This window comes from Akebia trifoliata, chromosome 10, assembly GCF_017979445.1.
Source record: "Akebia trifoliata isolate Shusen 1 chromosome 10, ASM1797944v1, whole genome shotgun sequence".
NCBI lineage: Eukaryota > Viridiplantae > Streptophyta > Magnoliopsida > Ranunculales > Lardizabalaceae > Akebia > Akebia trifoliata.
Genome location: NC_141384.1, coordinates 24,075,003 through 24,087,757, shown reverse-complemented (window position 1 = coordinate 24,087,757; position 12,755 = coordinate 24,075,003). Strand labels below are relative to the sequence as shown.

General features: G+C 34.2%; 1 protein-coding gene across 1 annotated transcript; it reads left to right on the top strand.

Moving 5' to 3' along the window:
- The first annotated feature begins 1,999 nt into the window (after window positions 1–1,999).
- LOC147393372 (phosphatidylglycerophosphate phosphatase PTPMT2-like) lies at window positions 2,000–12,716 on the top strand. Its single transcript, XM_086454945.1, has 6 exons — window positions 2,000–2,867; window positions 6,838–6,960; window positions 9,174–9,267; window positions 11,044–11,126; window positions 11,247–11,336; window positions 12,183–12,716. Exons 1-6 carry the CDS (start codon window positions 2,658–2,660, stop codon window positions 12,540–12,542), a joined length of 960 nt encoding a protein of 319 aa, XP_086311071.1. The 5' UTR covers window positions 2,000–2,657; the 3' UTR covers window positions 12,543–12,716.
- Window positions 12,717–12,755: the final 39 nt, after the last annotated feature.

Here is a 12,755-nt window from a genome sequence, read left to right as displayed (position 1 = left end):
CATCCTATTAGTTTCACTCTCCAATGCAATCACACACAAACCACAATCCCATCCAACCATGACTTTGATACCACTTGTTGGGGAATGATGAGAACCTTCCCGACTATTTATGTAGCAAAGAAAAACCAGTCAACTAGGAAAAAATACAATTTTCAAGCTAAACCACCAAATAATCAAACAAATAAGTTTAAGAGACAATTAATCAAACATATAGAAAGCAAACAACAAGACACCAAGGTTCTACGTGGAAAACCATCTCAATATGAGAGGGAAAAATCATGGACAATTCCGAATAAACTTCACTACTCAAAAGATAATGGTACAGAAGTTTCTTCTCAAGCTTTTATCCAAAGCTTGAGGTATTACAAGATATTGAAGAAAAACTAGAGTTACTTTTTTTTATGCTTCAATAACAAACAAATCTCACCATAAGGCACCTTCCACTATTGATGGAGAAGAATCAAATACTAAGTGGTGGAACTAAGATGAAGATTTCTCACACACAAACTTACTCTTAAGTACAATAGAAGCCTCCAAGATAAACCTAATACCTTGTTTTTATTTTCCTCTTCTATTTTCTTTGTCTTGAGAACCCCAAAATAGAAACATACATCTTCGATCTCTAGAGAATTCCACTCATTTAACAGATGGGTGGGCTTAAGAGAATGAGCCAAAGATATAACTTCCTCATGGGATTGAACCAACACATGGAACACAACAAAAGGATTGTGCTCTATCACGAGCTTGAAGCCATAAGAATGGATATGCATGCAAAAAAAAGAAAAAAATACAACAAAGGAATTGAATTGCTCAAGCATTAGGGTGGCACAGACTCTCATGTTGTTATAGCATGCATCGAAGGTAAGTCCATAATTCTGTGAAATGTCAGAAGATCAATCACAGGAATTAGGGAGCTTGTTGTTGGGTTTATGAGGTGTTGCTTCTCCTTTTCCTACAGAGAATGTAACAGATTGCAAACTTTCTTGCAGGACTTTGTAGTTTTGTTGATGTAGTAGAGTTCCAACCTAACATCATGCCTCATGATCTGCTCTGTATTACACAAGAGGATGTTGAAGGAAGAATTATAGGATGTAATTTATTTCTTGTGTGTTCGCTGATTGGGGGGTATGCTTAATCCCTGAATCTACTATATAAAAAAGTAATATTAATCAAAATGTTTTTTTTAGTAGTCTAGAACTGACAAGGGTCTGTCATTTATATTAAATTGAAATAAGAATGCCATATTGATTTTCTAATATATATTATGGGTTTATTTGTTATATTTGTGTAATCTTAAATGACATTTGATGCACAACATCAATTATACGGCTAAGATAAAAGGAAGAAAAGATATAGATTTCCTTAACATCACTACATACCTCCTAGGGATCCTTCATTTTTCAACTACTTTTTTAAAAAAAATTTATAAGAATTAATAATTTCAATCCAAATTAATATTTTGCTCAAATCCAATCACTCTCTCTAGTCTCGAGTTTGATGTGATCGTATCATACTTACATAAGGCCATAGAGAGAACATGCAATTAGATGCATGAATATATTATTTTCTCGATACAAAAAGTTTAATGTATTCCCCTAAAATGTATTGTGGCACAATCATTCGCTTAGATATAAAGACTCAAGTATAATTGATGACTTATAGTTATTTGAATCGTTAATATTTATGATTGATTCTTAGTTATTGATTTTATCATTCTATAGTCTATCACGAGATTATCAAAATAACATGAGATTATTGGGTCTGATTATTCGGATTGGCCGGATCAGATTTCGACTTATAAAATCATATCCAAATTCGACTCAAAGCATATTAAAACCATATCCAAACCCAAACCCAAACCCATCAGGCAGGACAGTTGGGTTGAATTACACTTCTCATTAGAAGCATCCTCATGCTTGGAGAAATCATTGGTAGATTCGGGTTGAGCCAAAGTAAATTAAATCATCTTCGACCCGTTTTTATTTGGATCTAGTCCAAGGCTCCAAAGCTGTAATTGTAAAATCGATTTTCGGGCCAAGTCCCACGGATTTCATGCCCTAAGTAAAAGTTACAAAGGGGTAATATTGTAAATTCACTAGAATTTCTGCAATATCCTCAATTTGTCATTCCATTTCTCTTTCTCTAAATTTACTATTTGTTTATTGTATTATTTGGTGATCGAAGATGATAGTTGTTCGGGACCTCTCTCTGAAGTTTGAACTTGTTTGTGGTTCAATTTGATTCGATCGAGAGATAAGGAATCGCTTGCAGGACAGGAATCCTCTTTCTTTGTCTTCTCCTCTATTTTCCAATTAGATCGAGGTAGATCTGGTGAAATCTCGTGAAAATTATGTACGTTTGTCGATCTGATCTTTTTTCAATGCTTCGAAGTTCGATTTCACATCGAAAATCAACTATCTTGTCGCTATTTCTCTCAAAATTCGGGATTTGTCGGTGTATTACAGCTTTTTTGATCAATTTCTGCTAATTAAGGAAGGAATCAATGTTTTATAGAAAGTTTTACCCACTAGAGATGAATTAAAGGAATGAAAATCTGTGTCTCGTCTTTGTTTCGGTGGTGGATGTTGAAGAGGTTTCTTAATTCTTGATTCTTATTGTTATTTCGGGGTGATTTAAGATTTACTATCGTTGGGAGGATGTATATAGAGGAATTGAAGGAGGGAGAATTGGGAAATGGAGAAGAAGAACTGGTTCCAGATGTTTTCCCCAAAAAGATCGTTGTGCCATTTTCGAAACATTTGTTGATTGGAGCTGGGGCTCGAGTACTTTTCTACCCAACTCTTCTGTATAATGTTGTTCGGAACAAGATCCAATCCGAATTCCGTTGGTGGGATGAGATTGATGAGGTAAAGTTCCTTTTCATTTGATTTGGTTTTCTTTGCATCTTCCAATTGTAGCTGTTCCTTAGGTTTAAGCATGTTTTTCCATTTATAAAATTTAAAAACAAGAACTAAAAAGTATGACAACTGATTATGTGAAATAGTATGTAAAAGTATAAGGCAAAGAGAGATTGGGGATCAATACATTTGCTACTCTAAGCCAGATTTTTTTTGGGAACAGTGATCTTATTTCTAGAAAAGGATCAGAAGATAATTTCAGGCTTTGTTTGAACGTTTGGCTTTCCAGACATGAGCCAAAGTGCAGTTGTGAGTTTGAAGCCAGCTCATTGATCGAGTTAACAATCAGCTCACCCGAAGGATGGTGGTGTGATATCATCACCACACTTTAGCATATTTATTAATGTGGGTGGGCTATCTTTTGGCAGATACACAAGAAGAGGAGGCATTGTAATTCACTAAGGGCGTGTTTGATTGCAGGGAAAATATTTGCCAGGCAAATGATGTACATGCAAATCTTTTTCCACTGTTTGAGCACATCATGGAAAATAGTGAAGACATTCTTGGGATTTGATCGAAGTTCTTGGTATTTAATCTGAATTAATTACTAATACATGAATAATAAAAATTAATACGTAAAGGCTTTGGTCGAAAGTTGACTGGATTTGGGGAGGTATTTCACCAAGGCAAAATGCACTCTTTGGGTTTGTTACCTTTCGCAGTGTGTTGGACCATTTGGAGGGAGAGGAATCAGTGCATGTTCGATGATAAAGGGAAGGAAGCACAAGATGTGGTGGTGGAGGTCTTAAAGAGTTTAGGGGAATTTTCTTTGAAGACTTCCTTGTGAGGTGGGAGAGGGTTTCTAATATAGATTTGGGGTGATCTTTTTTTGGTTTCTCAGAGGGTGTGCTCGCCATTTTAATAGGTTTCTCTTTCTTTTCTTTCGGTTGGTCTCCTCTACCTCTGTTTCCATTAATGAAATATCTTTACCTATCAAAATAAAAATAAAAATTAATACATGATTATAAGTTGTTACATGAATTATAAAAATTAATATTTGAATAAAAGTTAAATAAGAGTCCCATTGAAACATGGTGGTGTTATTTTTTATTTTTTTAAATTAAATAAGTTGATGAAATTGGGAAAGAGACCCATTAAAATATGATGTTATTTTCTATTTTTTAAATTATTGCAAAATTTGGAAAGAGTCCTACTAAAACATGATTTTTTTAGTTAAGTAAGAATCCTATTGAAACGTTTTATTCTTTATTTTTTTAAATTAAATAAATCGTTGAAGAAATTTGGAGAGAGTCCTATTAAAACATGATGTTATTATCAATTTTTTATATTTAAATAAGAGTCCAATCGAAACTAAACATGGTGGTGTTATTCTTTATTTTTTAAATTAAATAATTTGTTGATGGAATTTGGAGAGAGTCTTATTAAAACATGATGTTGTTTTCTATTTTTTAATTAACTAAGAGTACTTATAAAACGTGGTGGTGTTATTTTTTCTAAATGAAAAAATTATTGACGAAATCGAGAGAGAGTCCTATTAAAACATGATATTTTTTATTTTTATTAATTAAATAAGAGTCTTGCTGAAATGTGGGGGTGTCATTTTTTTTTATTTTAATTCTTTAGTTTCTTTTTAATTAAACTAGAAAGTGGTATCTACAAACTCACATGTATCAAAAGAGCTTATTTGTAATTTAAAATACAAATTAAAGTGTTTTTGAAGATTATATAGTAAAAAGAATATTTTTGTGTTTTGAAAACTAACAACCATGATTCTAGGGTCAAGGTTGCAATTTTATTGGTTTTTGACCAAAATGACCCTGATTAGATTAAGTTTAAACATAAAAGTGGGGGCATTTATGAGATCCAAATTTTGGTGGTGTTTGGCAAATCATTTTCCTTGGGGGAAGGGCGGGGGAGGGTGTGTGAAAAAGGATTTGCTACTATCATCCCCACTATTTTTATTTGTTTTGCACTCAACCACTGTTAAATATAAGTTTTCCATGGCAAATTATTTTCCTTAGAGTTTGCCAGGCAATCAAACACGCCCTAAGATTTGTTAATTCACATGTAGTTGTTTTCTTCCCATTGTACAGTTTTACGAAATAAATTTTGGAGGGGTTGGGTAGAAGCTAGATATCATTTTTAAAGGATTGTGTTCTTGCATGTTCTAACTCTCAATCTTAGCATGTATTTCATTTGATTTTGGCTTTTGAAATTTTTATAATGTTCGAACCCTTCTTATTGTAAAAATAGAAGGTAATTCAACCCATGACACATCGGTACCATACTTAGTTCTGAAGGAATATTCACCTTTGAAGTATTTGGTTTGTAAAATTGGATGGAGAAGGGAAAACGAATATTTATAAATGTGCAAAGCAAGCTTGTCAAGAAAGCCTAGTTAGTAGAAGAAGACTCATGAATTCCCAATCTTCCTTCCTCAATGGGGCAACAAATATTTGTCCCATCTAACATGGATACATTGATTGCCAACTTTATTGGCGAATGGGAGATATCTTTCTTTTCTCTATTTTTTTTTAAGAGGTGGGATTGCTTGCATAAGGTGGGAAGTGGTAGTTGCATCTTGTCTAGACTTCCCCAAGGTGGATTTACTTACAAAGCTGCAAACTTTACATTTTACTGAGGTTGATCTACTTACTAAATTAGGAACTCTACATTTCCAACCTTGAAGTCTTCTGTTATTAGTTAAGGGTCTCAACAATGGTTTGCTTTGTAAGCCTACCCTAGATCAATGGAAAACATGACATTTTCTCAGTTTTGATACTATTGGAGTTGTAGAGCTCTAGAAGGATCTTTGAGAGGAGTTTATGAACATTAGGTGAGACAATCAATCTAGAGTTGATGAAATCAAGTTGGTACCCTAACGTTGTGCAAAAGGAATATATGATATAAAAAATGCTTGTCAAATTCTTAAGATTTGTTGTTCCGAAACTAAGACTGTCATTGGGAAAAAAAAAAATAGACGTGATGAGGGCGCGGCACCACCGGTAATGGAAATTGAATTGAAGTTAAGTCTCTCTAAGAAAGGACAATTCAAGCCTATCATAGTCTCTATTGAGGTCTAGTTTGATGCTCATCCAGTCTGAGGCATCATATTTTTGGGAGATGTGACTACTTCATGCATCATTATTATCAAAGCCTTATCCCAAATATTTGTGTTCTACTGAAGGGATAATGTTCCTTCATTTGACTCTATCTAAAGCTGAATGAAACAAAGGATCAATATTCGTGTTTGAATATGACAAGATTTTTTGTTCCAGCTACTAACTTGGAATAACCCTCCTTATCCAGGCTTGGGTCCAAATCATGTGGAATTGTTCTTACACCCAGTATGCCTCTAGCCTCTATATCATTGCAGATATCTACACTAATTTCCTTTGATATGGACTTCTGGACCATTTTAGCTGTTCACTATTTACTATATGGTTTTGGCCATGTGCAGATATTCTTAAAAGGCTACAAGTTTATTTTCCTTCATTTGCAGACATTTGAGAGTTAACTGCATTTCCTTGTTTTAGTCCAATTCTAATTGTTGGTTTTTCAGTGTAGTTTTTTGTTTTTTTATTTGCAGAACTAATGATTTCTGTAAATTTAGAAACTACTCTTGGTATTTGTTTGCTATATTTAATGGATGGAATTCCTTGCATGCAAAAGAAATCCGGTATTTATGGGTGCTATCGTTTCTAATGCCCATGGATCACAGGACAGTTTGCTTAATGGCATGGACTTTGTTAATTTACACTTCTGCCTCTGGGCACAGTTTTTCGTAAGATCATTTAGCAATTTATTTGCAACTTCAGTAAGTGGAACTCAATAATAATTTCTGGGGAATCTTAGGGTTCATTGAATAATCTTTGAATTACGTGTTTTGTTCATGAGGAAACCTTGTTTTCATGGAGGCCCTGTTTCTTTTATTCAGTACTGATACATCTATCATCAGTTTATATTGTTAGGTGCTGTTCCATTTCCTACTGATGTTACCCGACTAAAGCAAATTGGTGTTCATGGGGTGATAACGCTAAATGAGCCATATGAGACTTTGGTCCCCACATCACTCTATCATGTGAGTTTCATCAGCATCATATCATCATCATTGTCATCTCAATTTGTTTGCAGTTTGGCACTTGCATCTTTATCTGTTGAGCTTTCTAAAAAACTAGATGTATTTTTGAGATTCATGTATGCTTATTTCCACTTTTCAGAAATCAGCTTATTGTCTATGCATATCATTAGGAAAGTTAAAGATGTGCTTTGTCCAGCTCAGCTTTTGCAGGCACCTGTTTTGAGCTTTCCAAATCCAACCAAGTTCCAACACACACACATACATAAAATATAGGAAAAAGGTGCATGGACTGAAGGACCATGTAGAGCCTGGACTGAGCCTCTCATTTGACCATGGGGACTATTACGTAGGTCCAAATGGCACCTCTCATTTGATTTTTTTATTATTTAAATATAAGACTTTGAAAATGGACAGCTGTTGAACTCCTAAATTTAAAATTGATATCCAACGGTGAAAGCAAATTTTTTTTTAAAACTTATTTGTTTTAAAGTTCTTAGAATTTTATGCTCTATAAACATGTGGAACCCGATCGTGTTTTTGGGTGCCACGTGGACATGTGGTCCTTCAGTCCATAAGGTGCCAACTTAGCTTAAGTTGATAAAGCTTGGGGAGTATTGATATCACGATCTGGGTTCAAAATCAGTTGAACCCGCCTTCACACTGACCACTAACCCCTTGCTTGCCTAGCAATATATATAGATGGTCCGACTGTCTATCGAGTCGTCCTTTCCAAGATGATCAACATTGCTGAAGATTTGTCCGTTCCATTATTGCTTACCATATACGAATTAATGTTTTTATTTAAGAATCCATTTCTTTTCATTTTCAAATTTATTTTCCATGAGGTGAGGAATGTCAGGATGAAATAATCTTTTTGAGGTCTCCACTAAATGGAGAACTCATTGTACAATTGGATCGTTCAACATGATATTCATGTGGGCCCTGCAAGTGGTTGTACAAATAGGGACTAAAAATAAGGCGTAAGTATGGATTTACTCATATTATATATATGTAGCGTTATTGTTTTTTATTTACATTGGAATGACCTAATGGGTAATTGAATGCTAATTAATGTATAATATACTGTAATCTGACATATTGCTTTACGTGAAATCTGACTCCCACCCTTGACTGAATTGGATGACATGACTAGTCATACCCATGTTAAACAATGAGATTATACTGAAGTCTGAAAATGAGGCCAAAGAAAGAGAAGGCGAAACAAGGGAGGCTGGTCTAAATTATCTGAGTCAATGTTTGGTGATACTAATCTTGAATACACATTTAATATAAGAATGACATTCATCATGGCAGGGTTTCTTCTTTTGTGAATTAGGGAATATTTGCATGCCCAATATGACAATAGACACCATCACTATGGAGCGATCTAATAATATATAGACACACACGGACACACCCATCACTATAGAGGGCATTTGATCTAGTTGTAGATTTTTTCTTAGGGTGCAAGAGGTCTTTGGTCCAGGGAGTCGTACTTTAGGTCTTGATTAACTTGTATTTATTGTGTTTTTGTGGCTTATTTGTAAGGCCATTAACAGTTAACTCACCAGTCCTAGTCCTGGTCCTGCTTAGCAATTACATTTATCAACTCACAACTCATCAGTATTCCTGTGTGAGATGCACAGAATGGTCATTTAACTGCTGTTTCCAATTCCGTATGATCCGCACCAAGGCTTCCAATTCACCATTTTTTAAAATAATTTTTTAAGCTGTTGGATTCATGACATGAGAAGGTGGATAAATCCACTTATTTACTGTACTATTGACAGCAGGCAAGCTTGCCAGATGAGACTTTTAGGTGGAAATTTCTCCTAAAAAATAAAGTTTCTTTCACTCTCTTTTTTAGCATGAAAATTTTCTGTTCACTTATTTTCTTAGCATAATATGAATCAATGCACGCTTCTCAAGAACTCTCTGTTTGGTGCTGAAGTTGCCCACAAGTAGGGAAATTTAATTTGCCAACAACTACTCAGATGTTTAGAATCACATAAAAAGCTCTGTTTTTTTTCTTTTTTTTGGAACATGTTCCCACTCGCATGAAGTATCTATGACTGCTTGAAATTTTGTCATTTTCTGCTGTATACTTGTTTTAGACACCATATAGGGATCATCAGTCATTTACTGTTTTCTTTTTCTTTCCCTTTTTTTTGGATTATTCTATGTACACTATGCTAACTTTTATTTGATTGTAGGCTCATGGCATTGACCATTTGGTGATCCCTACAAGAGACTATCTTTTTGCTCCATCATATGGAGTTATATGCCAAGCTGTAGATTTCATCCATGGTATATTTTCTTCTCACCTTGACTACTCTGATGGAGCACTTAAAACTTTAGTTCTGCCTCCCCACCTCTCGATTTTAGAGATCTAGTGATTTTCATTTCATATCATCACCGTTTCAAATTATTTTGAACACAAAGGAACTTTACTCCAATGTTTTTAGAGGCATATGATACTTACACCTTGAGGCACACCTGCCAATGAGGCTCATTAAAAACTCCCTAAGGTGTAAGGTTGAAACCTAAAAGCAGCGAAGGCTTTCGCCTCAAACCAAAAAGCTTGCAAAAGGCATATGCCTTACTGTGAGGCATGAATGAGGCATACACCTTTTGGCTGAGGCTTACGCCTCACATTTACTGTTCTATTTTTTCTTAAATATTTTTTTATCACTTTTTTTATTTCTTCTTTACTTCTTGTTTTATTAATTAACATCTTATAAATTTCATCTTTGCTACCATTTCTTTGTTGCTTGCAAAGAAAATGGTTGAGTTGATTTAATTTATAAATAAGGTTTGGTAGTATTCAATATTATATAAAAAGAAGTTATCTAAAAAATACTTGGTTATATTTTTACAATAAACATAAAATAATTATTTCCTGTGCAAACTTTCAACTATTAAATATAAAATAATAATATAAAACATTATTATTTATTGTAATGGATTAATACTTAGAATATATTTGTGTATTTGATAATTGGGAATATGTGGTGGTTATTCTAATCATTCTGTTGTTTAATATTAGTTATTTTATATCTTGTTTTATTTATTTAAAACTATAATGCGTGTGAGGCTTACACTTCGAGGCATTGGCCAATCAAGCACCTTGCCTCACGCCTCAGTGTCTGAAAACATTGCTTGATTCCATTTCTAAGTTTTTACCAACTTTGCAACACAAAATACTTCCATTATCCAAATGTCTATCATTGTACCTACACAAGAACCAGCCTGAAAACTACCATTATAATTTATAACTAGGGAAAAGCACTGACAATGCATGTGTTGCTGAGTATTGGCATTGTTTAGTTTTTTCTTGTGACTAATAGATTTTCTTTGGATAACAAGCATTTTAAAAATAAAAGTGATTTAAAACTTACCAAAAAAGGTAAGCGTGTTGGTAAGTTAATTATACAGTCAATACTACTTTTGTATACATTGTCGTTAGTTGTAAAAAACAAAAAAATCTAGTTTCTTAAGGACATCATATGGAATTTTCACATTAATATAAATAATTATTTAATTTTATAATAAAATACTCTTTTATGGATATTGTTGAAAAGGTTTCGGGCAAAAGCTTTCTAGTCTATGCTATTGTCATCACAAACCAACTTTTAGGTTAGAAGTTATCGCATTTTGGAAAATCTGAACTAAAGGAAAAATACTTTTGAGAGAGAGAGACGTGGTGGGCAAAGGTGGTGGTTGCAATCATAGCGACAAAAATCTGTGATTTTTTGACAAAATCAAGATTTTAATAGTTGTCAATTAAATCACAAATTTTTTTTTTTTCAAAAAATCTTTGGGTTTTCAAAAAATCACGATTAATTGTGATTTAAGGGATAATTTTTTGAAAACATCTCAGATTGTTTTTGTTTTAAGCATTTTTTAAGCAGTATTTTTCATTTTATTTTTAATATATATCAATTGTGTCACTATGGTTGCAACAAAATGGCATAGGGGCTTTTGTGTGTGTGCATTTTATGTTTTTTTGGAGGGTGGGTTGGGGGTGAACCTTTTGTCTATGTTGCTTTTTAGTATTGACTTTTTTCATGTTTCCTCATTAAGAGAATGCTTCTAGTGGGAAAAAGACATATGTTCATTGCAAAGCAGGGCGTGGACGAAGCACAACTATTGTTCTATGTTACCTGGTTTGTGCAACCCAACGAAGACCTTTTCTTTTTTTATAGATCACAAAAACCGTAAAAGTAAGAAACCAAATTATTAATACACAATTCAAATTAGTTCCTTAAGCTGTCTTTATTACACAGGTGCAATACAAGCAGATGACACCTGATGCTGCATACAAGTTTGTTAGGTCAATCAGACCAAGGGTGCTCTTGGCTTCTTCCCAATGGCAGGTAGCTCTCAGAAAAAAGACCTTTACATGTTGCCCATGTTTAGCTCTACCCCTTTGACAGATTTGATCCTACATAAACTTAAAAATACATAACTTAGAGGACGTGATCTATATACCATGTTTACTAGCTAGATATGCGTATGTGGGGAATGTAGGATACTATAGGCTATCTGATCGACTTGAAAATCCATGTTAGTATGTCCAAAACCATCAATTTTTTTACCATCAAATCTATTAATCCTGATTGTATATAATGTACGTGCATCCCATAATTTGAGAGATTCCATGATCCTTGTCGTTCCATCAAAGGAAGTTATTCAATTTACTTGTCGGTCCATGATCCTTTTCTACGCTATTGGAAGACCTGTTCATTGAGTTGAAAATCTGATCATTTAAGTCTAAAACATGGTTATACCAACGGTAACAAAACAGAAGTAGTCGTCTGTTTCCACTTTCTTGGAGAATACCAGTGTTTCAATACGGAGCAATTTTACTGTTCATAACGGTCGTTATTTGTGTAAAATGGGTAAATAATGTCCATTATAACTGGACATAGTGGTAGTATTTTGAAATATCATTCTTTGCTTAAATAGTTTTCAAACTTAATAAAACGGATATTTAATTCAAATTACATTTTAAATATTAACTGTGGCAGAGCCAACTATTGTAACGGAAATGATGGTAACTCCCCTCTTATAAACCTTATTCTAAAAGTCGAAAGATTCATTTCAACCGTGTTTTTCCAAGAGTTATTTTCCTTTTAATCTTAAGAGCATTTGTTATAATCTGTGTGACAATTAGTTCCATGGACTATCAAAAATATCCTTACCTTTGTTCCAACTTGCAGGCTGTTCAAGAATTCTACCATCTAAGGGTGAAGAAGAACGGAAGGTCCCCTGTTGCTAAAACCAAATGCTTGCCATCTACCCAAGATCTTGCAGCATTCGAAGATGGCTCTATTGTGGTGGTAACAGAATTGGATCTTGAAGGTTATGACGGGATCCATGGCCGTGGCATAGTGGGCGACGAAATGTGGGCTGAGCTGAGTTTGGTGTGCAGGGTTCAATTTGCCAGCCAGGCAGCTTTGGCTAGGCTTTCTTGTTTGTGGCTCCGGTGTGCACGGCAGAAGATGTCCTCGGAGAAGCTAGGCAGGGAGAAGAGTTGTTCTGTTGAGGCTGGACTTGGTGTTGACATTCATGTCTACTAAGAGTTGTAAACGTTGGCAAATTTTAAGAAAGTGAGCTGTTGGTTCTATCTTTTGATCAGCAGAGGGGAAGAAGGGAATGAGAAGTGTTGTGTACATATTAACAAATAATACTCACCCGTTTCAAGGAATCCTTTTTCTTCTATATGAAATCATATTAATACATTCTGATTACTATTTCCCGAGTAAAATCAATATAACAAAATCAAATTTCTA

Coding starts and splice junctions, on each gene's coding strand:
- LOC147393372 (XM_086454945.1), top strand. CDS start 2,658: ATGTATATAGAGGAATTGAAGGAGGGAGAATTGGGAAATGGAGAAGAA. Junction 9,268..11,043: donor AGCTGTAGATTTCATCCATG/GTATATTTTCTT, acceptor TTCCTCATTAAG/AGAATGCTTCTAGTGGGAAA. Junction 11,127..11,246: donor CTATTGTTCTATGTTACCTG/GTTTGTGCAACC, acceptor TTTATTACACAG/GTGCAATACAAGCAGATGAC.